Here is a 26,726-nt window from a genome sequence, read left to right as displayed (position 1 = left end):
GGTTTCTATCTTTTCAGAGATAAAAATAAGCCCCCGAGACAATAGAAAGCAATGTTCCCCTTGGAGTTCCAACTGGAGGTCTGTAGACCAGGCCTCAGCTGGGTTACCACAGCACAAACACAGGCCGCACTCAGATCTGCACTGCTCCAGTGACTCACTCCCTTCTCCTCTTTGGTGCATTAGGAAAACTTCCTCATTTCAGAACAGTAAGATACAGCCTTAATTACTGCACAAATATCTTCAGGAACAATCTTTCCTCTTCCCATCTCTGCATGCACCAAGCTATCCAAATTTTCAGAGGAATCTCTTTACATTAATTAGCATTTTTGAGTATTTCAAAGTGACCTTGTCAAATCACTCAAAAGACACAAGAGGGCAAAATTAAAGCTCTCCACAGCAGAGGTGATTTTAATTCTCCGAAATGTCAACAAAACTGCTAAAAACATTGCACAGTTTGGTGGTTAGGTGCTTTTTTTTTTTTGATCAGAGGAAGGAAGAGGGAACACGTGGGGCTGAATGAAAGACATTATTTTACTAAAAGGGAGTTTTGTGAAAGTGCTTCTCCTACATTTAAGTCTCCCCATTGCAATTACTTCCAACTTAGCATGAGAGGGAAGGAAAAGGCTCTGCCTGCTCATATTAATGCAATTATAAAGGAATATACAAGTCCTCAGTTAAGCCAGTCCTTTCTTATCAGACCACAGGACTCCAGGATAGCACAGTAGTTAAGAAAAGAGCAGTGAACAATAACCATCCAAATATTACTAGAGTTAGGCAAAGGACCATTACTCACTCATATGAAGTATTTTGCCACAGCAAAAGGCTAACAGCCTAGAAACATTAACTGGCTTATCTTCAGACTCACAATGACATCATTGTATCTGTGATGCTGTCTATGTCAGCCACTTTACAAAAATGAGGAAAAGCCTTAGTTTTTGCAGCTCAGAGATGGTTTGGTTTTGTGACTGGAATTGCAACCCCACATTCAGAAATTATAACTAACACGGTGACAGCCTTGTGTACCTCAAAATGTGCATATTGTAAATTCTACCTGCTGGAACAGATTTATATTTTACAAAGCATCCAACCCTGTCCCTTCCATCCATCCTCTCACAATGCACAGCTGTGTGCTTCTAGAGACCTTTGTTTTCTAACTATGCCTCCAGTGTTAGGGAATCTCACTTCAGCTGTGTACTGCTGTGAGCAGGTATTTCTTTATTTCATTCTGAGTAAATTAACTTCTTCTCTGCAATATGAAAATTCATTAATTCTCTCTGGCTCTCTACACATTTTATGTCCAGACAAAGGAATAAGGAGAGTAAAGAAACATGTATGATGGATATTGCAATTCATGTAACTGGAAACAGGTTCATGCTTTTCATCGGCCTCCTGAGTTTCTACTTTGAGAGTGCAGTTTCATCAACAGCCACCAAACAACAAAAAACCCTACCCAAGCTGTATGAAATAATCTGAAGGTCTCATTCATTAACATTTCAGATGTTGAGCTCAATAGACATTCTTTCCTAATGCTCAAATAATAATTAACCTCCAAGAACCAATTAATTACTATTTACACAGGTCTATCACCACCTTAAATTGATCCACTACTATGTCACCATCAAAATGGACAGTCCTGCCTTTCCTAATTTGAAACTCTGCAGCCAGAAGACTGACCTAACCAGACAGACTCCCTGCATGGCTTCAAGGCTACTAAAGAAAGATGAGAGGTGTGTTCAGAAGCAGAGATAAAAAGGACTGCCCATGTATTTTGCTTGTACACCCCTCTCATAATAGGCTCCCTTCACAACTGGATTCCATCATCATTTGTGTCTATGCAAACAATAAAAATAGCTTGGAAAATAAAGTACCTTCAGAACAAAGACCTTCTCAAATATACACTTTACAGTAAAGCTATGTCATCTTGCAAACCAACCAGGAGGTGATAAGTAAGTCCCATAACACCAAAATGTTCCAAATACAAGGATAAATCAAAGCACTATTATGAGTTGCCATTTACCTGTCTTATAAAGAAGTCTCCATGGATTAGAGACACAATGCCAAAGTTTGTATACTTAAAAATATGGTCCATCAGCCACATCATCTGACGGACAACCTGAAAAGTAAAAATAAATATTAAAAATTAGTGAATTATCAAGTGCAGAGAAGGATTAATTATGTATATACTGGTCACATTCTTGTCACTTTTACAATAGCAATAAAACTAGCAAATAAATAGAATAAGGTCCTTTATGCCCAAAATATAAAGCAGCACAGGTGCTATGCTTCTCCCTTGAGAGTAGGATTAAACAGCTGCCTTTTGGTTATGTAATATACAGTTCTACAGTATCAGACATGGCAGAGCAGCCACTTGTGTCCCTGAGAATTTAATCAAAGCCTGATGCTCATCCCAGTCAAGCAGCACAGTGGGAAGGCTAAAACAGTAAGATTGAGCAGATCAATTCACTTGGCCATCACTTCTTACAGGACATGAAGGCTGCTACTTTACCTGTTCAGTAAATCCTTTGAGATTTAACAGAGGAGAATTACTCCCAACAAAGTAAACAACAGAAGGGGAAAGCTTATTTTCTCACAAGGCCTTTTTCCCCTATCTCTCCTACATGCAGTTTTTGAGAGGGGTAGGAAGTGGTTCCCCAAAACTGGAAAATCCAGTTCTCTTACATGCTCCCAGTCATAGGTTAGGCTGCCTTTTCTCTTCCCTGTATTATGAGCCCACATCATGACTGGCACAAGTTCAGTGAACCTGAAGTCATATAAGACAGCACTCTTCCATTTACCACTATCAACAAAGAATATGAAGGACTGTGACGTTTCTCTGGCGCCCAGATGATCATCCAAGCACCTTCTGCTTTTTATCTTTCTCACGCACTTTGAGGCAAACACAGAAGAAAGCAGCCTAAGAAATAAAGATAACATGCTACTATCCCTTCCTGCCTGCCAGTGGTATTCCTTACTAGATGCTACACATCCAAAGGACCAAAGGCACACTATGTATTTGGGAGTGACAGAAGAAGAAGTAGTTCCCAGATCCAACGCCTTACTTGAGACTAATATTGGTGAAATCATTTATCCTACAGTGATCTCCAGGCCCGTGTTAAATTAAAGTGAGGTTCTTAAAGCCAAATTATTCTCTGCAGACATTAACATTCTTTCCATTTCAGTAAACTAAAAAGCTTTATGCAAAAAGAAAAAAAAAAAAAAAAAAAAAAAAACAAAACAAAAAAACAAAACAAAACAAAACACCAAAAAAACCCCCAAAAAACAAAAAACAAAACAAAACAAAAAAAAAGAAAACAAAAAAACAACAAAAAACAAAAGAGAAAAGGTGTGCCCTAAGGACAAGAGTCAAAAAACGCATCACTCAGAGGTGTTAACTGCTCATCAAGGCACAACAATACACTCCCGCCCATGCATCACCCAAAGGGGACAGGCTGGTGCAGGGAACCACATCCTTTGATAAAAACACCACCAAAATTTCACTAATGATGATTTAGCCTGCAGCAGTACTCAGGCCTGCCAGTGTTCATCTACTACTTTGGCATTTTGACAACTACTTTCTATTGTATCAAGCAGAAGTTAAACCAACATAATCTATTTCACTGGAGGAGATAAGCAAGCTTAATACTCTGCTGTGCTAGAAAGAAAACGTGTCTTTTGAGGAGTCAACACTGGTCCCAGATGTTCCATGGCAATCCTGGATGAGGAACTCTTGCCCACCAGTGCTACTGCTTCTCCCCTACCATACCACTTGACACTGTCTTTTTCTTTAGATAATGGTAGATTTATCCTGCAAGTTGATCACTGCTCTTCAAAAGTCCATCTCACCTTGTTTTAGGTGCCACAGGCTTCTAACTAGCATCCCTGAGCTTCCCCAGCCTTTCTGAGGAGTGATGAGATTTTGTCAAAGATAAGTGTGACATGCAAGTTTGAGACACACACAGTCTGCTGTGTGTGGGCTACAAAGAGACAAACTTCAGAGCCCAGTGATCATAAATCTGTCTGTAAGCCTAGGCAATGGTAAGAAGTACAAAGAGAAAGTATTTTTATGTATGAAATAATACATACATATACTAACATAACAAATCAAAAAGCAGTTCAAAGAATAGGACACAGTTGTCTTGTCTGCAGTCAAAAGGCAAATGAGATTAATGAATATTCATTTATTCTGCTAGCAAGGGCAGAATACAGGACACTGCAAAATTTTGTTGGTAACTCTTCTGTGTAGTGACTTGTCTATTTAGTATCCTCAGGAATAAAACAACACTTATGAGATGAGCCTCTTATCACTTGCATTTCAAGGAGGCTTAAACAAAGACATTCAGAAGTATTCTGAACACAAATTAATAGTTGTCGATGGCTTCAAAGAACTGTTGGATGCCACTTCAGTTCCTTTTTCCTGGTTAAGTAAGCTCAGAAGCTAGAAAAAGCTTTTTCCAACTATATTTAAAATAATCTAGATGCTTTCTATTCACAGGCCCACTTCAGTCTACACAGACTTCATAACAAAGCAACCTGGACAGACTGACTTTCATCTTTCATCATTCAAGCACCTGTAACTTAACAGTGAAACCTGAGAAAGCACTACCTGAAATCTGCACACAAACCACTACAAGCTGCATTTTTGTCCCCACTACACCCTTCCTGGCACTCCTTTCTGTTCCAAATCAGAAAAAACTCCCATATTTATCAGTCTTAATCTAGTCAGAAAGCAGTAATAGCTACTTCTTTTTGTTAAACACATAACCTTAAATATTTATGAGACCACAACTTACTGAATTTTTTTAACTCTTACTTTCACAAAGAAATTGGAACAATTTCTCAAACTTTAATAAAAGTATAATCAGGTTCACCTGAAATTTTGCTGTTTAGCTTATATTATGGTATAATGTATTAATCAAACAATGCCAATCCAGTCCTTCCACTAAAGTTCTAATTTTTAGCTAAAGTTCCACTTCTCTAATGAGAGATCATTCTTTTCTTATTCATGTAAGTGAATCTAAAAAACCAGAAATATCTCAGCAGATATATTTTATCTTACTGCTTTGTGAGATTAAATTGACTTAAAACAGATAGGCTACACTCTCATTGGTATCTAACGATTTATAAAATACTGGAAAAAATACCATCATGGCTCCTGACACCACCCTTGGGAAACACTGTCAAGTTACAAGACTGTCTCATGAGTTTACCTCACTGCACAGAAAAATCCAGAACTTTAAATTGAACACTTCTGATGTCTTACATGAACATTTTTTTTTAAAGCAGCATTAAACTCTAAGCACCTGCAGATTACATCTGGTTTTGGTCTGTACTGGCTGGTAAAAGCAAGCAAAGGAAGTTCTGGACTAGCACAAGCTTAACTCTCCTAAACAAAAAAATTCTTGAAAATTACAATCTTGCTGATAAATTAGTATCGAGCTTGTGAAGGACTCCATATTAAATTTAAACTGGATTTAAGGAAAGCTGACTAACTTAAGCATTTGCATACTGTACAACGATTATTTCTGGACAGGTAGGTTAATTTTTTTTTCCTCCAGTACTTTCACAGTCACACTAAGTAAAGACAATTCTCTTTAGAAATACAAAGCATGCTATTTAAAGGCACCTGATCCAGCAAGTTCTAGCAGAGGTAAACAATCCTGATCATTCTCATTATTTTCAGCCACTTGTACTACTCATGCTGTATTTTAAACATGTATTGAACCCATATTGTTTTATTTCTTTATTAGCTAAAAACACCAAAGCCATACTAAGCTCTGGACATGCACATTCCAAGAGCAATGACTGCAACTACTTAAGGGAAAAAATAGTGATTTTAGGGATTTTCTGCTTTTTTGAAAACATGCAAACCTAATAATTTCCATGGTGAAGATTATTTGTGATCTCAATTCCTTCCTTCATTTTTAGCATCTCCTACATTCACTGAAACTCACTCTGTCTTGACTGAAATGTTTAAGCTATGGGGTCAAATGGGATAAACATGACTTAGATTTATATCTATAAACTAGTGGTTAAGATCATATGCCATACATATCCACCCTCACAGTCATATCTTTACCACAAGACTGTCCTATGTACAATTTTGATGAGGGAAATTAAAGAGCTTATTCTGTCATTCTACTCATTTGGGTACAGCACAGAATATATACTGAATACATACCAAATTCCCTCAATTCCAAAAGAAATGAAAGCAATCAAAAGTACTTCTACAACAGCCTGCTCTAGACTAGTGTAGAAAGAAAGAAAAGTGTCTGCTCTATCTTGAGTAGCATTTTCATACTTTGTGAGGTGGGGTTGTTTAAAAGGTGTTTTTTTTTTTTGTTTTTTTTTTTTTTTTTAAATCAGCTTTGCTGTCATAAACAAGATCTGGAAAACTTTCTAAAAAATGATAAATCACTGATAAAGGTATCCATACCCATAACTGTATTAATTTGTACTAAGAAAAACAGTGCCACGTATAAATTGTGCAGATGCAACAAAAACCAGTTCTTGTTGCACTGTTTCTTCAGGGTATGGTGAAGGAAGCAACACTAAGACACTTCAAGAAAGAAGACAACACTAAGACAGATACAGCTGCTGCATTTTTTCAGCTTGACAGGTATGCCTCCTTCCCTTTGTAGCCTAATCATGCACACATGCTCTTCTTCCTGACTTGTACACGAATTTGATATCCTGTTTAGCTCCTATACTCTGGTTTCCACTCCTTACACATGAATCTTCTGAACAGCCATGCATGGAACAATTAACATTAATTAAACTTCTCACCAAGAAATTCTTAAGGGCTCATGAAATAAGAGCTCAAGCAATTTGGACCTTAGCTAGGTAGCTTAACTTTGGCAAGCCCTCACTCCTACCAAAATCCCATACACGGCTTGCTCTAACTTTGAGAAAAACTCCAGGCTGGAATAAAGTCATAACCAAGAAGGTAGACCTGTGTTGGTCTGAGCAAATTTGGCTTGAGTTGCACAAAGGCATGAGGCGAGAGGAAAAAGTCAAGTACACGATTTCTTGTGAGGAGATCTGCTTCCCTCTGCGCTAACCTTGACTGGATGCACAGTGACCCAGCTCACAACTCACCTTATTCAAAGACAACGTTCAGGGTCTATACCAGCTCCAAGCAACTGGCTGTCACAGTGGACCAAATCCAAACAAAAAAGCTCCCTACTGAGATGAGCTGGTGGGTTAACACCCCCAAGTGAGCCATTAGGGATGTGAACAGGGAACACAGCACACACAGCAGCCACCCCCTGCCCCGGATGTAGCCTACCGTGCCTTTGTCCTGAAGGCACATCATCAGAGTGCAGACGTCACCCGTTGCTTGGTGGTTCACCAGCACCATGGCTTCATCTTCTGACACTGCTTTAACATCATCACCCCATTCCACTACTATAAAAAAAACAAAACAAAAAAAAAAGAGGTAGATTTAACAATGAGAACATGGAAATTTTTCTATCAACAAAATGACCCCACACCCAGACTATAACCATAAAGAAACCTACATGCTACGTGTCAATTTGTATTGGCACACAGCATAAGGCAGGAATATTAGCAAGACTGTTTTTCTAAGCAGGGGGTATCCAGCTTAGTTTGAAACTGCATGCGCAGAATAAGAATAAAACAAAAATACTCTACCAGAACATGTGCACAGAGATTGATCTTTTTGTGTCATTACACAATTCTATATTTAGGGTCTGAAAATTACATAAGCTTTTTGACCCAGCTTTAGTATTCATCCATCTCACCTCATTAGATTAAAAAGAAAATTATATTGTCAACTGTGGGTTTTGCTGGCTGGGCTTGTTTTTTTTTAAATTTAACAAGATTTTTCATTTCTACACTCGCTAGTATTATTCTACTCCAGTAAAAGCGAAACAAAAAAATCTGTATTTGGATCATTAGGTTTAAAATGCTATGTTAAACAAACTCATTCATTCAAATCTACACAAGTTAGCTAAAGGCAAGGAAATGGGTTCAGAAAATGCTGCTCAGATGACAAAATCTATTAGTTAATACTTTATAGACCAGATGCTCCAGCAGCAAGAATGGTATCAGAAGGAAAATACAGTTGATTATGACCCAACACTTACACTATCAAAACCATGCTGGGATAAGGAAGAAGGGTTAAAATTGATGGTTCCATCAATGGAAAAAAGTAAGTGGAGAAAGAGAAGACTGCCTCCCAAAGAACACAGGATGGGAAACTAGGAAACGTGTGCTGTGAACTAAAGACCAGAATACGTCTAATGCTGCTACTGGGGCAAAGAGACAAGTGAGTAGAGTCTGTCTTTCCTCAGTGAGAGGGATGGACACTGCAGTGCAGGGTTAAGGGAAAGGATGGAGACAGGCAGAGGATCTCTATGAAGTTCCAAAGAAAAATAAGATGCGTTGCCCGTGCATGTAGGATGTAACTTATTCTGTTTGTTCTGCACCTTAAGTGATTCCTACTGGCTATTATTTTCAGTTGTGACAACAAACAGAATATTTCACCTGCACTACTGACTCTTTTGTACTCCTGAAAGTTCTTCAGGCAGTGAAAAACTCTTAGCACAGGCTAATTACTGTATTTTAATAGATGGTTTAACTGATGCTAAGGTAACAGGCTACACACTGAAGACAAGAAGCAATAATCCATGCATAGCTTCCCTGTCCTTGAAGAAATCAATTAGCATCACACTTTGGAAAACTGCCACTTTATTACTTTCTAACAGGTCCAAAATTAGTACTGAATTGAGACTTGAACACAAAAAACATAAAATATTGCATTTGGTCACAAGTAGATAAAATCAGACTAGAGATATGAGGGTGAAAAGGACTATTCATTCCATAATGTTCAATCTCCTTTCCTTTCCCTGGGAAAGCTAAGCACAGATCTTTTCTTATTTTTCTCACCATGAACTTGGAAGACCCCCTTTATCCCACCTCCTCACTTTGTGCAAATTCCCTGCAATGTTCTCTCTCACTCCATGAAAGTTGGGAAATGCTTGGCCATTGCAGTTGTAGTTGACGTGCACCTTCCTTATCAAGTATTTCACATATCTCACTATGGCAGTACCCCACAGAGCAAGAAATTGAGATGAAATGAGAATTGTTTTAAAGGGAAATGAATCAACCACATACTGACTTTGAAATTATTACTTCAGTGTTTCTATTAAGCAGCCAATATACAATAGTCTTACTGAACTGTGGCTTTCTAAAAGTAATAAAAACTAAGTACTAAATATATCAAGTATCTACAAAATCAAATTTCTCACAAGCAGCTAATTGTGTCCAAATAAAACTATTTTATTTCTAGATCACTCAGAGAAAATAAATGCATTTCTTTACTATAAATATTTCCCTGGAACACAGCAATTTAATACTAAAAATTTAAACTGTAGAATGATTTAAAATTAATCTCTTCAAAAATGATTCAGAGATCTAACTTCACAATGGATTAAAATGAAGGCATGACTGAAAAATACAAGTCATGAGAAGCAGCATACAATTGAAAACAACCAAAGAGGAGAACTTATGAAGCTCAATTAGCTATAAAAAAGTACACTTTTAACATACTAGGTGAAGACTCATGTCTGACTTTGAAACTTTCAGACAGATCCAGTCAAATAAACACAGGGGGAAAAATACTCTCATTACCTATTTTACCTACTGTTGTTAAATACAAGAGGGTATAAAACAAGCAGCTCACAATACATTAACAGATTTCAGCTGCAAAGTAAGAAAAAGATGAGCTCTGTGATTCCACTCCAAACACAAGGTGAAGAAAAACAAAGTTTGATTTAATTCTTCAAACTGATGCACTCCACTCATTACACCTATCAAGCAGCCAAGCCAACAGCTCAGCTCCTGCCACTCGGCTGACAGGTAGTGGGTTATTCAATCCCAGTGTACCAGCTGGCCTTCCTCTAGCTGCTTCTCCCTCTGTCACTCCTCCTCAGGCAATCAGGCTGTCTCTTGCGCTTAATAACGCTTTATGGTCAATTGATTGACCTGATTATCAAGGAGAACAGAATCACTTTGTCCAAGTCCTTCACATAGCATTTCTGGATTGAAAAGAGAACAGCAAACCACAGAAGTGTGCAGAAAAACCGCTGCCACCACTACAGTTTTATAGAGACGAAAAAACCAAACCCTTAAATCCCTAGAATTTTAAGCTCACTGTATCCCCACACAGTGAGAGGAATAAATGCTTGTCTTTAATTTTCTCCCCACACAAAGGAGAACCTTTTGCTTTAAGAAATACTTGCAGTATTACATTCCTCCAATGCAGTTGGAAACACTGAAATCAAAACCTCAGCTGCATGGCAGCAGAACCAACAACACTGCTTTGCTTCACGGTAAGAAGGAAAAAAACAGCTCAAAGACAAATATTTGTTACTTGGGGTCCTGAGATCCACCAAACTTTCCTCCACAGCTTCTTTCTATTGCCAGGGCACATTTTTTAAAGACAGCAGTTCTGTGTCTACAGCCTGACAATAGCTAGATTTCTGCAAATGCAGTTTAACATAGTAAAATAACATAAAGGGAGTAAAGAGCAGGAAATCATTTTAATGTGGCAAGACATTAGTGATTTTGCTTAAAGAGAGACTTCACTTGTGACTTCAGGTTGTGAGCCAAAGGCTTCACCAGAAAAGGATGAAGACAAATCTACTTGCAATTACACGAGCCCCAGGACAGAAATATTTATCCTTCTCTCATAAAAAGAAGTTCAAGATGTACTACATCAAGAAAATACTTCATTTAATGAGCTGCAGACTTAGCTTTTTATGAGCTAATCCTTACAGAGCTCCAAAAAGAGAACAAAAGTAATACAATTTTTTCCATCTTTTTACTGAACTACTACTACTACTAGCTATTGCAAGTTCTCAGAACACTTGGCTACTTTGTAATCACGTCCTTGATGTAGCTGTCTGCATTCAAGTGATGCTAAGAATAAATATTCAAGCACTTCAATTACAGTATGCCACTAGGCTGAGCAAAGGACAACTGACCTAACTAACCACTCACTGGATTTATTTTATAGTTTTTAATACACCTGGAAGAATGGCAGTCTACTGATTTGTGCAAGTGCCCAGACATTAACATGAACAACTTCATTCTGCATACTGTATTTTAAAACTTAAAAAATGCTCTGAAACTTTCAGCATCTCTTCTTTGTTATAGTCACTAGTTTCACTACAATGTGCCCTAAGAATTGGCATAGATCTCCTTGGCCTCATAACAACTTAAGTCCAAACTTATTATTTCAAAAGGCGCCGAGTTTTAAAGACTGACATTTTATGGCAAGGTCAGGGAAGTCACCTTAAGCATGCTTATCACAACTACTGAAACACAAATCGCCTAAAAGTTACAATATATGTAAACATGTAATTGATTTGGATATCCATTTTATTTGCTATTTAGACTTGAGTCCACACAATATTCACAACTTTCTCTAGAAACTGGGAGAAGTTAAAAACTTCCACTCCAGAACTTTCCACAGAATGGGTAAGGCTGGAAGGAACCACAGTGACTCATGCAGCACAACCTCCCTGCTCAAGCAGGTCATCCCAGAACACATGGCACAGGAGTTCATCCACACAGTTCTTGAATATCTCCAGTGAGGGAGACTCTCCACAACCTCTCTGGACAACCTGCTCCAGTGCTTGGTCACTGCACAGTAAAGAAGTTCTTCCTCATATTCAGGTGGGAATTCCTGTGCATCAGTTTCTGCTTGCTGCCTCTTATCCTATGCCCAGCACCACTGAGCAGAGCCTGGTCTGTCCTCTGACATCTCCCTACAGATACCTAAGAAGATTGAAGATGTCCCCTCTCAGTCACCTCTCTCATCTTTTCTTCCTAAGAGAGATGCTCCAGTCCCTGCACCATCTTTGTAGACCTACACTGGACCAGCTCCAGTAGCTCCATGTCTCTGTTGTACTGAGGAGCCCAGAAGTGGATGCAGCACTCCAGATGTGGCCTCACTAGAGCAGAACTGAGGAGCAGGATCACCACCCTCAACCTGCTGGCTCTTCCTTATGCACCCCAGGACACCACTGGCCTTCTCGGCACAAGGCACTGCTGGCTCAAGGACAGCTTGCTGTCCTTGAGGCACTCCAGGTCATTCTCGGCAGAGCTGCTTCCCAGCAGGCCAGCTCCCAGACTGTGCTGCTGGTGCACAGGGTTATTCCACCCCACGTACAGGACCCTGACTTTTTAGATCCATGCATTGTTTACTTTCCCTTCTGATCACTTCCGTCCATGTCACAAGACTTCATGAAAACTTGTTCCAAGAAGCTGCAGACTGACAACTCTTAGAACTGAACAGAACCACCTTTAGTCGATCACTTGGAAACCTTCAGCAACAAATAAACAGCATTACTGAGGAAAGGCCTTCCTCAAAAGCCACCTTACTATCTAGTAGGAAGAATGTTATTGTTAGGTATTGAGCAGTGACTAATGCCTGACAACCAGATTTCTATGTTTTAAACATTTCCCCTCTTAGTCAAGCATTTATGTCTGACAAGTTGCAATCCTGCTTTACTGTTATTCACAAACAACTCGTCAAAGCATGTTTCAACTGGAGTAACCATGTACAGTTGTTCAACTCATTTGTCTCTCCCTAACAGATGGGATTCTTTGATAGTTGGCATTACGAAATCCCAGAAGTGATGCCAAAGGTTAAATACTACTTAGACATTTTTTACCCTTCACAAAAAGGTTACGGTATTTATCTCTGAAAACTGGTTGTCTACAGTGAAAAAAAGGAAAACAAAAAATGGACTATGCTAATTACCGTACAGTTAGTCTTTTACACTTATTAAGCATGTATTTTAGGATCAGAATATATTTTAAAACACCTGGATAAAATCAGACATATACTACTTGAAAGAGAAAAATAGCTCTTCTTATCCCACCCATTCTGTCCAAAATTCCTACTGCCAAGGAAGACTTCATACCTTGTTTTTAGTAACACACAAGAGGTAGAGATGATGAATAAAAATACAGCACAGAAAAGGAAGAAAAGAACATACATACAATACCGTATCTCATGAAACATGGCTTAATATACTGTTCTTCTTCCCTTAAAGAATGTACCCTTCCTAACAGAAGTATTGTTGATTTCACAGCTACCACAATAACCACTTTAGGTTGTAAACAAGCAAGTTCAAACCAGATTTTACTAACAAAAAGAGCATCCTTTACAGGTAACTTGATTCAGATTTTTATGATGATAAACTGACTGCACTGACAATTTTTCCCTTTATTTCAACGAAGAAAAACACTTGAAATAGAAAATTCAGAGTAGGAACAGCAGCTGGGGAAGGGAAGGCTGCAAATAAAGGGAGGTTATTCCTATAATGTATGTTAATAAGCCAAGGCTCGGTTTAAGATGTCCCAGTCACCATCTTTGGTTTTTTGTGACCAACAATTTCACACACCTCTACGCTTCATTGTATGAAACAACACAGATTTCTTTTTGCTCTCAGTTCTTCTTGGCTTCTGTTCCCTCCTCCTGCAGTTTAAACTCAGATCTGCTTTGTGGACAAGAACACTTCAGTAGTCGCAATATTTATCCCCAAAGTCAACCCACCCTCTTACTTCCATTGACCAACGGTCAGAAATGCTAAAAACAGGAGACAATTACAACAAAGATGCCCTGGCTGTCCCTTTCCAACCAACCCAAGAACCAGGTTTTCCCTAAAGCACAGCAGTTCCTTTTGGAAATAGGCTCTAGCAATGACTGCTTTTGAAGACTGACTTAATTTTCCTGGAGTGCACATTCAAGACCTCATGGGTATGGTTTACTTGAGTTCTATAATTCACTGGCACAAGAGATGACGCTTGTGGCTGAAGAGAGGGCTCCTTTTACCCATCTGTGAATGAGAATCAATAATCAGCAAAACCTTAGCTCACCCTCAAGGAAGCAAACTTCTTCCACTGACTTAAGTACTGGCAATACCATTTCAAGAGCTTCAGCATTTGGCAGTTGTATTAGGCAAGCAGTTTATATGTTGAGAAAACATTTAAAGTTAATAGATCCTGTCAGAATACACAAGCTATGACCACAGCAGATATTTAAGGAAGGGTTTCAATATGTCTTAAGCATTACAAGAACATGTCTTGCACTGGACATACCCTCCACGTCTTCTGGAGGTCTCAGTTATTTCATGTTACTCCCACAACACTGCTTGACATGTAGAGGCACCCAAGTCCTACATCTCATAGCTTCAAACATCCAAATTGAAGCCCAGCTGTAGATGGTGTGCCTGGTCCCAAGGAGCAGTACAAATCAGTGTTTGTAGCCACACAGGTAAACAGGAAGTGTGAGATGTGAAGATTGATGTCAGCTTTCATGACTACAGTGGTAATGAACTGTAGCAGCTGAGAAGGAACTCCGCTGCCTGTTTTGCTGCTTCTATTCTTAGAAAAGCAACTGCAAGACTGAAGAAGGAGATGGGAGTGCTGAAATCCTTTTGAGGCACCTCGCGCTCATGAGTCAGAGCACTCGGAGAAGGAGCGAGCGGAACAGCACATTCCTCCCCAGTGACAGATAAAATACATTAACCACCCAGAAGAACATCAATGCATTCATGAACTAATATCCTAAAGCTTTAATACCTTACATACTGCATATTGTATAATGACCAGGAGAAAAAAAATAGTTTGTCTGAAGTCTAGAAAGAGATGTGAAACAGTGGGGTAGTCTAGCAAGTTCTCACCATTAAAGAATATGTCAAAATAAAAAATCAGCACAAGTAAAGGTTACTAAGGGATACTGCAATCAAATCATCAGGCCTAAAAGCTGAAAATTATCCTGACAAGTTTTAAAGTACGCACACAAAAAATTACCTAGTTAGAAGCACACTGTCACCAAGGTCCTAAAAAGGCAGGTGAACCTGAGCCAAGAGTAAATACAGTTCAGATTAACTGCCACCACTTCAGTTATGTGCAAAGCTGACATCCTGTACCATTTTCGTCATTCCCAGTTACTGTGTGGAAAGAAATAATGTCAACCTATGTTCAAAAAATGTTTGTTTCCAACATGACATAAAGACTACATTTACAGGACTATCTAAGATGACCATAAACCAAAAAAAATGATGTAAGCTAAAAATGAACTTTTGCCTTTTCCTGGTCAAAAGCCTCTAAACACTGGGGATGACTGAAAAGTTGTAATGCTGTAAGTGAAGGAAGCAAAGAGACGTATTTTCATAAAACAAATATCATAGAGATTCTGAATAGAAGGATCTCAGCCAAGTTGTTACGTAGTGCAAGCACAAGATTTGCAGCTTACTCAGACTGCAGAATGGAAGTAACCTCATTTGACAATCACTGATCACAAGACCTATCGTATGAAAAAAATGTCCCATAGAATTTTGGTCCAGAGATGTTTCATTCCTCCTTAAACAGGGAAGATGGATTTGAAAATTTTAAGAGACAGCCAAGACACACAATTTTTTTTTACCACTCTGCACTTTGTGATTCAAGTCCAAGGTCAGAGACAATGATGGAAACACCACAGACTACCTCCCATCACAGCGGTCAGCACTTACTTAACTAGACCTGTTGTCAGACAAGGCTGTGGGTTCTGTATTTTGGTCTCTTTATCCACAGGTATAATTTTTACAAGTGAAAAAGGATTCTCACCAATTAAGCACATGACTTTAAATACTGAACCCACATAATACTTTTCCATTGTTTTAAAATGCAAGAGTCAAAATTTCAGGGTTTCACCCGTAATACTGATGACTGCTTTTAATAAGAGGCAATCTGATGTTGGACTACCCTGAGTTGATATCTTAGAAGTCCTTTTTAGTGTACTGTATATGGAAACTACAGTAATTTAACTATGGTTACAATGCAAACCATATTCTAATTGCAAAGAAAACTCTATCTGTACGACGGCTTTATGAAAACCAGTCTGGCTTTTCTAGAATTAAAAAGAAAAGTTACTTTGGAAGCAGCAATTCTGGAATACAACACCACTACAACATTCCCAGCATGCTTTTTTGCAAAAGGTTAAGTACTACAGAGGAGCAAGAGAGAAGGAAAGAGTGTTGGTTTTCTCTGGTAAAAAAACATACCAGTGCTGCTGGGTAAGGAAAATATGCTACAAATACAAAGTTTCCTATTATTGTTACCCTTATCACCCTTTCAAGCAAATAGCAGCTGGCTGATGATCTGTATTTTTAAAATCTTGAACCCAGCAGGTTGCTACAGTACTTTAGCCATACTCATCTGCCCCATCACTACTGCTGTGCCACTAAGCAAGCAGGAACAGAGCTGACAAACAGGGTCTGACTCAGCAAACACAGACAGGAATATAAGTGCTATGGCACTTTTGTCTTTATTTTCCCTTTAAAAACTACTGTTATCTTATAAAAAATACCCATCTGCTGCATGAGTGGAGATCTTGTTCCCTGCTGGGTTCAAGTCAGAAAATACCATATGAGTTCATGCTCAGTATATAAAGTGGGGGGAAGAGGGAAGAAGTGGGATGTTTGGAGTGATGGTGCTTGTCTTCCCCAGCAAACACTTGTGTGATGGAGCCCTGCTTTCCCAGGAGCGGCTGAACACCTGCCTACCATGGGGAACTGGAGAAAGACTTACTTGCTTTGCTTTGCTTGTGTGCCCAGCTTTTGCTTTCCCCATTAATCTTGGCTTCAACCCATGGGTTTTCTCACTTTTACTTTCAATTCTCTGCAGATCCTGCTAGCAGGGGAGCTTTGCAGCAGCTGTGTGGGGCTTGAGGGGTGGCTAGGGCTAAACTACAACAAAGAGCCATTGAGACGATGAAGAGACCAGCGCATCTTTCATAGGAGGAGAGGCTGAGGGAGCTGGGACTGTTCAGCCTGAAGAACGAAAGGCTTTAGAGGGAAAATTGTACCCATGTGTCAGTACCTGATAGAGGCCCAGAGAGAGGTATAAAGATGACTTAGCCACACTCTTCCCTGCAGTGTCCAGTGACAGGCTGGAGGTAATAGGGACAAATAAAAAAAGAAAGGATACCCCACTTCAACACAAGGCAAAAAAACCCCCACAACAACCAAACCACCAAAGCATCTTTACTATAGTAGGTGTCCGGGTTGCGCGATGAGGTTGCGAAATGTCCATCCTTGGAGCTGTTCAAACCATGACAGGACACGAACCCGCGCAACCGACCTGGCTTTGAGTGGGGGGTTCAGCTATGTGAACCTCAAAAGTCCTTTCCAACCTAAACAATTCTGACAGCCTGAAACCAGGAGGAAAAAACACACTGTTTATAGAACTCTCTCTTATGTACAGCTGTATGTATACTATATGTACAGCTGTATGCATATGATATGTACAGCTACAACAAAACCTACAACTTCATCCTGCAGCATGAGAAGGAACAGCCTTTACAATCACAAAGCACATATTGCAAATAAAAACTGGCAACATTTTTCTGTCTTACTGCTGCAGAACTGCAGCAAAGACATAAATCTGAAAGATAGTTCAAATCTTAATATGAAAGAAGCAGAGTATGATTCATCTGGGATCATCAAACAGGAAAAAAAAGTGGGACCAACCCCAGGAGCTGGAGGCAACAATGCATTTTAGCCATTTAGAGTAAGCCGTTGTGTTCACCGCTAGGAAATCGTGATACCTTCATCTGATAATCTTCCTTTAGATATTTTTATCTCTAGTTATAGTATGGAAAAGTGAACTCTTCTATGGAGACTGTTTTGTCTGCATGACAAACATAACACACAAAAGCAGTGAGACTGAAATGGAACTACTTTAAGTTACTGGAACACCAAGATACTCAAATTACCATATAATATTCAGATATAGCTAGTGACACCTACTCAAACAAAAAACTTAAGAGTAATAACAAGTAAACAAAAAACCCCAACATGTAAAGTGGGAAGGCCCTAATTATTTCCCATATTATCTTTATACAAGATATTTATGTAAAGTAGTTACCTAAGTTGTATTTCTACTTGAGAAGCAGAAGAGAGTCACTGCAACATCATGGGACAATCTGTGCTGGTGGGAAAAAAAAACAACTAGAAGGGGCAAGGCAGCACAATCAGGGCTATCAGAAGATGGCATGATGGGGTAGCAAGCACCAGTTGAACCAGGATGAATCCTTTCAGAACTGTGGTTTGCTACGCTGGAAGACCTGCTGGGCAAGTCTGGTTGGCCCAACAAGAAAAGCATAAACAGGACAAGTCACCCAGGTTACCTTCAAAATTGCTGTGAATTTCTTTCTGAAACAAACTTGTTACGCATGTTGTGGTCTCTCTACACTTACCACAGCAAGTGTAGAGTTTTGTTCTTTTAAAGAACATGTTTAGAACACGCTAAAAACCTGCATCCTCCCCACTCCTTTTTGTAAGCTGCTGTACAAGAGAAAGTTAAACATCCTTGGTACAAAATTTTTGTTGCCATGTGTCACAGAGACTATATAGCCACTACTTAGGCAGGGACAGGATGACAGCTGCTTAATTTTTAGTGGGCTTGGATTTGTTTGGGGAAAGCAAATCAAAGAAAAAATTTTCTCCCAAAGAGAGCAGTCTGAAAGCACACCCCCTGTCACAGTTAAAGTACTGCATCCTAGCAATAATCTGAACTGCCTTTGCAGAAGCAACTGACTAGAGAGCAGAAATTACCCAGAAGCAGTACCAAAAACTACAATACCATTATTAGGGTTTCCTTTTGAGTCACTAGCAATGGTATGCATTACTAATTTGATCCTGTTGCTTGTCTTTCCAGATGTGAAACTCCCTGTGATGCCAGAAAGAGCCATTCATAATGTACTGCACTTGCCTCAACTGTTAAGGTGGCTCAGAAAGTACAGCTCACACATCAGACAGCCTTAAAAACCTAATAGGTACAGGAATAAAGCAGTCACACAAAACCCAGTCAGGGTCTGGGGGAGACAATGCCCAGAAAAGAGAGCCAAGGTTTTTGGCCCTAGAGCAAAGGGATACATCTCAGATTGTGTCATCAACACCAAAAAACAATATATCCAAACCAAATGTGTGAAAAATCCCATTAGGATAATGGTCTGTGCAGAACAAACAAGTTGTGAAATTGCAGCCCTGTTTCCTCCAGACAGAGAACTCTCTCTTTCGAAGTTGAGGAAAGGCTGAAACCTGCTTTGCAACCTCAGCTGTTCACTCTGATAATCCTGATGCAAACTGGCCAGCCCAGAACAAGCTGGCCAAAACTAATAATCAACAAGCCACTTGCAGGAACACAGCACTCCCACAGCTCCCATTCAACTACTCAGCTGCTTCTGCAGAGGTGCACACTGTTTGGGATCAAATTTTCTTCTCTGTATGACAGAAATAGGGTCTGCACTGTGTAGTCCAAAATAATGTAAATAATGGGGAAACTGGATGAAGACTTACTGAAAAAAAATGCACTTGCAAGGCAAAAGCAAGGCTTTAAATAAATAATTGGGAAAAATATGTAATGCTGTTCCAAGAAGAAAACAAAACATGAGCAAAGTCTGATGGCTAGAAAGAAATAAAGAGAAGAATCATCTATTATCCTAGGCAGGTAAATAGGTGGATGCAATCGCCATTAGATTTTTCTGCTTTTGAAGTGGACAGATTCAAGCCCTGGTTGCTTCTGGGAGCAATACATAAGACTTGAAGGTATTTATTACAGAAACTTTAAGTATATTCACTGCTAACTGCTGAGGTACTCAAAACCAAATCCTGATAAAGACTGCACAAAATTTTCATTGTTACATTGTTATTTTCATTGTAGCAAGCTCTACCACTACAAAGCTCTGCAAAAATTGCTGGTTTACTCTTTAGGGGGAAGGGAAAAAAAAGCGTTGAGGTATTTTGAAAGTCACAGTTCCAGCCATACTGAAAATTCTGCTCTCACTTAATCTAGATCCTCCAGCCAGCCCAGTTGAAAGTACGGCTTTAGAGAGCAAGAATAGGCAACAAGGTGACAGATAGCAATGAACCTGCCCAGGAAGAAATGGCCAGTTCCTCTCCTTTTCAGATTCGCAGATTGCAAGCTTCCAATATAATATCAAGAAAACCAGGGCGTCTTGAAGCTTTTAAGATGTTTTTCCCAAAAAACACAGCTGTAGAAATTACATGACATATGCAGCAATTTTCCAACAAATATCCCAAGGCCACGCTATACCAAGTCTTTCTGGGGACAGCAGAAGAACTCAGCCGAACCTAAATTATTACATCCTGCATGAGGGACTGGAGAGGGTGGCCAGCAATGAAAAGACACTTTTTTTAAGTCTAATTCACCTTTTTCACTGAAAGTTTTAAGTTAAGCTTTTAAGTATGATTTGGGACCACAAACTTTTCAGAGCACTACACAAGAGGCTCTTTGAGGTAAAAGACATGCAGAATGCAGGAAACTGTCACTGGGTTGCAAGAAAAGAGAAAGCAATTTCCCATAGGAAACTGATAACAAAAGATTCTAGTGCACTTACATAATAGTTAGTGAGGTAACTAATCAAGGGTTTTCTGGTACCCATGAAAATCTCTGAAGTGCCTTGAGGTTTATGAAATATGGGAACCAGAAAACTGCAATCAGACTGGAAGTGAGCAAACATTGCTTTTTCTTTATACAAGATGTGCAACTTGCCTGAAACTCTAAGTGAGAGCTTGCATTAATCTCTCCCTACACAGAAACCCTAATTAATAGCATGGTGAAGAGGCCTGATCAGCCCCAAGCATTCAACTGCTTAGCTCTGAACTTTACCACTGGGACCAGGTGCAGGCAAGGGTCACAGAAGAGGGTACACAGCAAGAAAAGCTGCCAGAGTGACAACAGTTAAGGACTAAGACCATGTTTTTCAAAACATAAGCTAAAAAATAAATCGAATTACTGTACTAAGCAAGGAATCCATTTTCTTAGTGTTCAAATCAACTGGGCTCAGGAAAACATGGTATTTTATGTAAGTCATATTGACTAAATACAATAAATAAGCCATATTGATTAAACACAAAAAAAAAAAAAAAAAAAAAAATTATAAAAAAAAAAAAAAAAAAAAAAAAAAAAAAAAAAAAAAAAAAAAAACCACACACCAAAACCAGAGACTAATCTGCTTTTCCTCCTCAGGGAGGCAAACTGCAAGATTTTAATCACTGGCTGAAGGTTCAAGTCAAGAAAACAATACTATTAGTGGAAGTCAAGATTCTAACTGTGGTAAGACCATCCCTATATCCCATCATTACCTTCTGTTTACCTAAACCAAGTTGACACCTTGCAGTTACCTCTTCATATTCGTCAGTTCTTGCCTAAGTTACCACCACAAGACATGATGATGTCTTGTTATACAGCTGGTGTTTTTCAGCCCAGGTCATTGTCCAGTAGAAATAATCACAACACAAAAGTAGTGCCAGGAACACCCTTTACTTTTAGATTACCTTGGTTAAATAGCCTACATGGGAAAGGTGAAAGGCCTTTCTGTGCATTTATTTGTTGTCTCCTTACAGTGACCTCAGAACTGAGGAGGGTGTCTCCACCTGAAGGACACTGACCATTTAAATCTTTTCAACTTAGTCAAGTCTGTACAGAAAAAATGCACATGAATGATCACAAGAACACTGAGAATGCAGATGTAGCATAATCTGAAAATCAATATCCTCAAGCCATAAAACTGGCTGCTAATCAAGAGCTGCAGCATTACTCTCTTCTCCTCCCGCACACCTCTGTGCCATCCTCCAGCTCCAGCAGGATAGTGCGGCCTTACACCACAGAACACACTCAGGCAATGGACATGCTCAACCTGCAGCGTGGAGGGGGACGCTTGAAAATGAAAGGCCTGTGAAGAATCAAAAAATAACTGGATACAGATACAAGAAAAAAGGATAAACTTTTTAAGAGATGTGTTAAATGTTTCCATCATTACGTTTCAAGGACTTTAAAAAACTTCTCATCCATGATAAAAGTAACAGTCTTTACAACAAGGAAGTTGTAACATGAATTGTGAAAACACTGTCCCACTTGTTAGATGTGAGGTTAGTTTTTTCCAAATAATGGATTTTATAAAGGCTGGGGGAAATGATGTCCAGCTACCACAAATTTAATGAAATAATTTAATCATAAACCAGTTAGAAGCTAATGATGCAAATAAATATAATAGCAAATTCCTATATTTAGTTTTATGTTTCTGTTTATGCAAATTCCATTATTAAAACAAGAGGCCACAGTAAGTTTGAAAAGCATGCTGGAATGTGTATGATACCAATTCTAGCTGGAATCTTAAGTATTACTTTTGTTGGTATGACACAAAAAATGATTCAAGAGAACAAAACCTCTTATTAAATTTGCCCCAGGTTATCCTATACCAGTTCAGCAACTTACAAGAATTGTGTGGCCAGGTTTCAGGTTGACAGTAAGCAGAAGCCCATCACAACATCAGAAGCAATACCTTTAATGGCATAGTCAGGCTATCACAAATTAAGAAATTAGCAGGGAAAAACAGCCTCTTTCGTTGTATTATTCTAGCTGATGTACCTCAAAGCAGCAGCAGAAAGTTTACTGTTCCTAGTTCTTCAAAAAGTTTAGCTCTCTGGCATCTGTTACTATTACAAAACAAATAATCCTCTTACACCTGCTGACAACTGCAAGAAGTACATTGGATTTGTGGCCAACAGACACTACTTGGAACTTCAGCAGTACTTTTTACTAACATAAAATGGTCACTCTGTAGAAACAAATTCATTCAAACATTCTGAGTGGATGACTCCAATACCTATCCTTCATCCTCGGTGCACAGATCAGTACTGTGCACCAGAATGCACCTTTCAGTGAAATACTCAGGCTCAAATTGTGAAATATGCTCCTGCAATGACAGGAATTGAGGCTTCTCTTTTCCTCTCTCTTTTCACTCCTCACATTAAAGAAAAATTCCACAGCTCAAATAAAAAAAAAGTTTCAATAGATTTACAACAAATGGTGAAAATGACAGCAGAAAAATGTAGGGGAACAAAAAAAGAAAAATAACAGATTTCAGAGTAGTTCAGTTAAAAACTACTTTAGTGCAGAGCAGCCTCTCTGTAGAGCACCCATAAAGCAGTTGAACAACAGAGCTGTGAAAGAGACTGTGGAAATAAGCTTTTCCATTTCACATATAGATGGGCGCCACAAATGAAAGAAGATCTGATGACTCTCAAACTTCTGCTTTACAATTAAATGATTAATGTGAATATTTCTAAGTCTGTGGGTAGCAATGGGCACTGTAAGCATTTTAAATGCACCTTCTTATGATATGTGGCTACTAGTGCCTTGGCTTATTCTACTCCTGAAACTCCGGCCAGAAGTCTTACAAATGACTTTTTCTTCAAACAAACAAACAAACAAATTTAAAAATTAGTCAGGCTACCGAAGTGTAGCACTCCCACAGAGTAAGAACTTTGGTCAGTACCATTCAAACATTGAATTCTACCTACCCAACCAAAGCCTCCGTACTTTGCTCAAAGAAAATGCCTCAGATCAAACCCAGTGAGTGACCAGACAGCCAGATTTACTACACAGTTCTTGCAAAGTATCAGGAAAGGGTGGTAACAGGACTAGAAAAGAAGGGAGGAGACCACTTGCTAGGGTTCCTTTCCACAGCAGCTACCCAAAATAACCCTTTGCCTTCCTACAGTGACGTACAGTGACATCACTTGTGGTTACATGAACTCAGCACTGCATTTTAGCTTTTGAAGTTCAGTAGGATATTAAAACAGAAAAGGTGAGCAATAAAGAAAAAAGAAAGGTATGTTTCAGTATTTCCTCCCTTTGAAACAGAAGTGCTCCTCCAGCCTGCAAATATCTCGTCAAACTTGAGAAGCTCAAGACAGGTATCAAATGACCTTGAGTGTTTTGAGATTTGTTAACCAAGACAACAGAATTACCTGGGCAAAGACCTTGCTGTTGTCCCATTCCCTTCCTCTGTTACTACACTAGAAGATCAAAGTATTAGGTTTAATAATACAAACGGAAGAGTTCCAAAGACAAAAAATATTAATCTGTTCATTTTCACGTCACCTACTCCATGCAAGAGGTTTAACAGACATTTATATTAACCATGCCTGCATCTGGAAACATTTTTACAAATGTAAACTGAACCTCACAGGTCGTTCATTCTCTATTAATGTATACACAGGCTATGGTTCTATTTATTTGCAAGTAATGCTGTTGACAGGAGCAACAACAACTGAATTTCATGCCAGAGATAACCACAGGCAATAAAAATGAGTAAGAAAGAAGAATGCATTTGGAAAGCAAACTGGCAGCTACTGGAGTTGGAGATTTGCCAAGCCATCTATATATATTTATGCATATCAAAATAGGACAGGTCCAGGTACAAAACTCAAGAGGCCACGCTTCTAATGTGATATCTTCAAGAGTGGTGCAACAGAACCCTTATTGACAGACTCTCATGCTGCTTACAATCCACACCATTGCTCTCTCCCTGGTTTTCCCAAATACACTCAAATATGCCTAGACCTTCATGTTTCTACATGTCCCTGGGTCAGATTCACAACCGATTTCTTCTTTGACTCTGACCTGCCTACAGGAATCTGAGCATCACTGCTCTTCCTTGAGAGCTTGATGTGGTTTTAGGAGGAACATTAACACTATTCTAGACAAAATCAGGATGGAGTTTCAGTCAGGTTGATGTCCTTCCAGTCCTCTTTTTAGGAGGCTACATGAACTTTTGTTTAATACAGAGTAGAAGGTATTAAAAGCTTAATATTTTAAGTTCTTTTACCAGTTAGGCTTTTTCCTAATATTAAGCATGAAGAGTTTTCTGCATATGCCTTTTGGATCTAAAAGACTCTGATAAGCAAGGTGTACTAAACCCCACAGGAAAGGATGCTGCTTCCAGCACCATCTGCCACTGCCAGGTTAATGTGTTGCTCCAGAAGCAGAACTAACAAATGCTGATTTCCCAAAAACCCACTGTCTAACCTCCTTCCCCCCAACAGGATAGACAAGATATGCTGGCACTGTGGCAAGCCCTGAATCACTGATGCACTGTTTGAGCAAGCAGCAGATGTCAAACAAGACATACAATGGCTGAGTCTGCCTGCAGCACCCTGAGCTGAGGCACAAACTTGGGTCTCTCTCCTCCGCTGTCAATTTTCACAAAACTCATGAGAACACAACTATGCCTGAAATCTGAACCATCTGGTCAACTGCAGACAGATTTGCAAGGAGGCAAATCAGAAGTGTGGGAGAGGTGAGAGAAAGAATAGCTGTTAAACAAGGAGCTTAATCTCATCAGGATACTATACTTAAACATGGTCACACTCATCTACATGGGTAATAAACACCCAAGTCATAAAATTACATTAAAATGGTGTTCAATGGCCCACCTTAAACACCACACTCAAACATAACTGATGCTTAAATTAACAAAAAGTATGTGTTCCTAATATTGATGGGGTTTTTTCTCCCCCAGTTCTGACAAGTAAACACAGACACTATGAACTTTCACAGAAACTCCACATGCTTGTAAGTATGGGATGCTAGAATACTTCTTAAAGTAAATTTTAAGAGAAGTCAGAGAAAGTCCTCCCTTTTGCCACCAAAAAAGCCCCAAATCCACAAGCATTCATGCCACTGTCCTAAAGACTCAGTTTTCCTGAACCTATGTCCTCCCAAACAGCAGCAGTTCTGCTCCTTGCTCTTAGAACACCATTTCTATTTATAGTTCCACACAAGTGAGAAGCAGTAATAAAGCTATTAATCTTTCCTCTCCTCTTTCACTTAAATTACGAAACTGAGGTGAGTCTCTAAGCTATGAACTATTAAATTCCTTAAAAAAGGACAATTCCTTACCCTTTAGAAGTGTAACATTTAAACAAGAAGTTTTACGGTTATGTTGTATGAATCAAAAGAACTAACACCGTTGGCATTATCTAGTAAAGCATTTGTGAAAAGGTATAATGGAAGTATTTAAGGAAAAAATTAAACATAATCTCCAGGTACTGCTGTCTTATTAAATCTCGTAGACTTTTAATGTTCTACCTTTTAATGGGGACACTAAAAAATCCCTTCTCCTTTACACAGAGTCAAGGAGATTGAATCTTTTCCATTCTGCCCAGGAAACAGAATCACTGAGTTGTCCAATTTGATTCTACTTTGAGTTCAGCTGTGAGTGAAATGGTTCTGGTTTGATTTCAGCCTGCACTAAGAAGGCTGGTGACCCTCTTAGAGAGGTCTTAATTCTTCAATAGCTTTAGAACAACTGAGACAAAACTACTGAAATGTGAAGGTGAACCACTGGTATTTTTTTAGTATTGTTCTCCATTCTGTTCTTTACTTATTTTATAACAGAAGGTACAGTAGTTCACTGGGACAAAACTTTCCCTAAGCTCTCCACCATGATACTCATCTACTTCCTAAACTGCTACTTCACTTAAATGTTTATTACTTTATATTGTTCAACACCAAACAACTTCTGCATTGTGTTGGCTATTCATGCAGCTTAAGTACTTTTGTAATTTTCTACAATTGTCTCTGTAGCTGACAAATTCAACTAGTACACATACAAAACTTTAAAGAAACGCCATTGCTGAGCTTGCACCAGAACCACTCATCTCCTTATTTCTTTATGAACTAGTTTTCAGTTTATCCTAGTCCTTCGTTCTCACCCTAAGCTTAGTTTTTTTCTTCTAAAAGAATTTGGCAGAAAGCACTCTTCCAGTCTAAACATCAACCAGTTAAGAAAATAGTAACAAAAGATGAAGAAGTCTACTTCAGTGACATTCACA

The 26,726-nt window shown here is 39.0% G+C and overlaps 1 protein-coding gene across 3 annotated transcripts in view; it reads right to left on the bottom strand.

Annotated features, from left to right (window-relative positions):
- Positions 1–26,726, bottom strand: part of LPGAT1 (lysophosphatidylglycerol acyltransferase 1) — a 59,272-nt gene that overhangs the window by 24,582 nt on the left and 7,964 nt on the right. For 2 of the 3 annotated variants that reach the window (XM_041413541.1, XM_041413542.1), the window contains 2 exons: positions 7,286–7,404; positions 2,018–2,113 (listed from right to left, as the gene is read on the bottom strand). In XM_041413541.1, coding sequence (XP_041269475.1) covers positions 2,018–2,113; positions 7,286–7,404 — 215 coding nt within the window. Of the gene's footprint in view, positions 1–2,017; positions 2,114–7,285; positions 7,405–14,133; positions 14,154–26,726 lie in introns of those variants that run through there. The other variant, XM_041413543.1, reaches the window with a different exon arrangement.

Source organism: Onychostruthus taczanowskii, unplaced genomic scaffold (genome assembly GCF_017590055.1).
Source record: "Onychostruthus taczanowskii isolate IOZ18803 unplaced genomic scaffold, ASM1759005v1 scaffold42, whole genome shotgun sequence".
In the NCBI taxonomy this organism is placed as follows: Eukaryota; Metazoa; Chordata; class Aves; order Passeriformes; family Passeridae; genus Onychostruthus; species Onychostruthus taczanowskii.
This window is presented reverse-complemented; position numbering and strand designations above follow the sequence as displayed.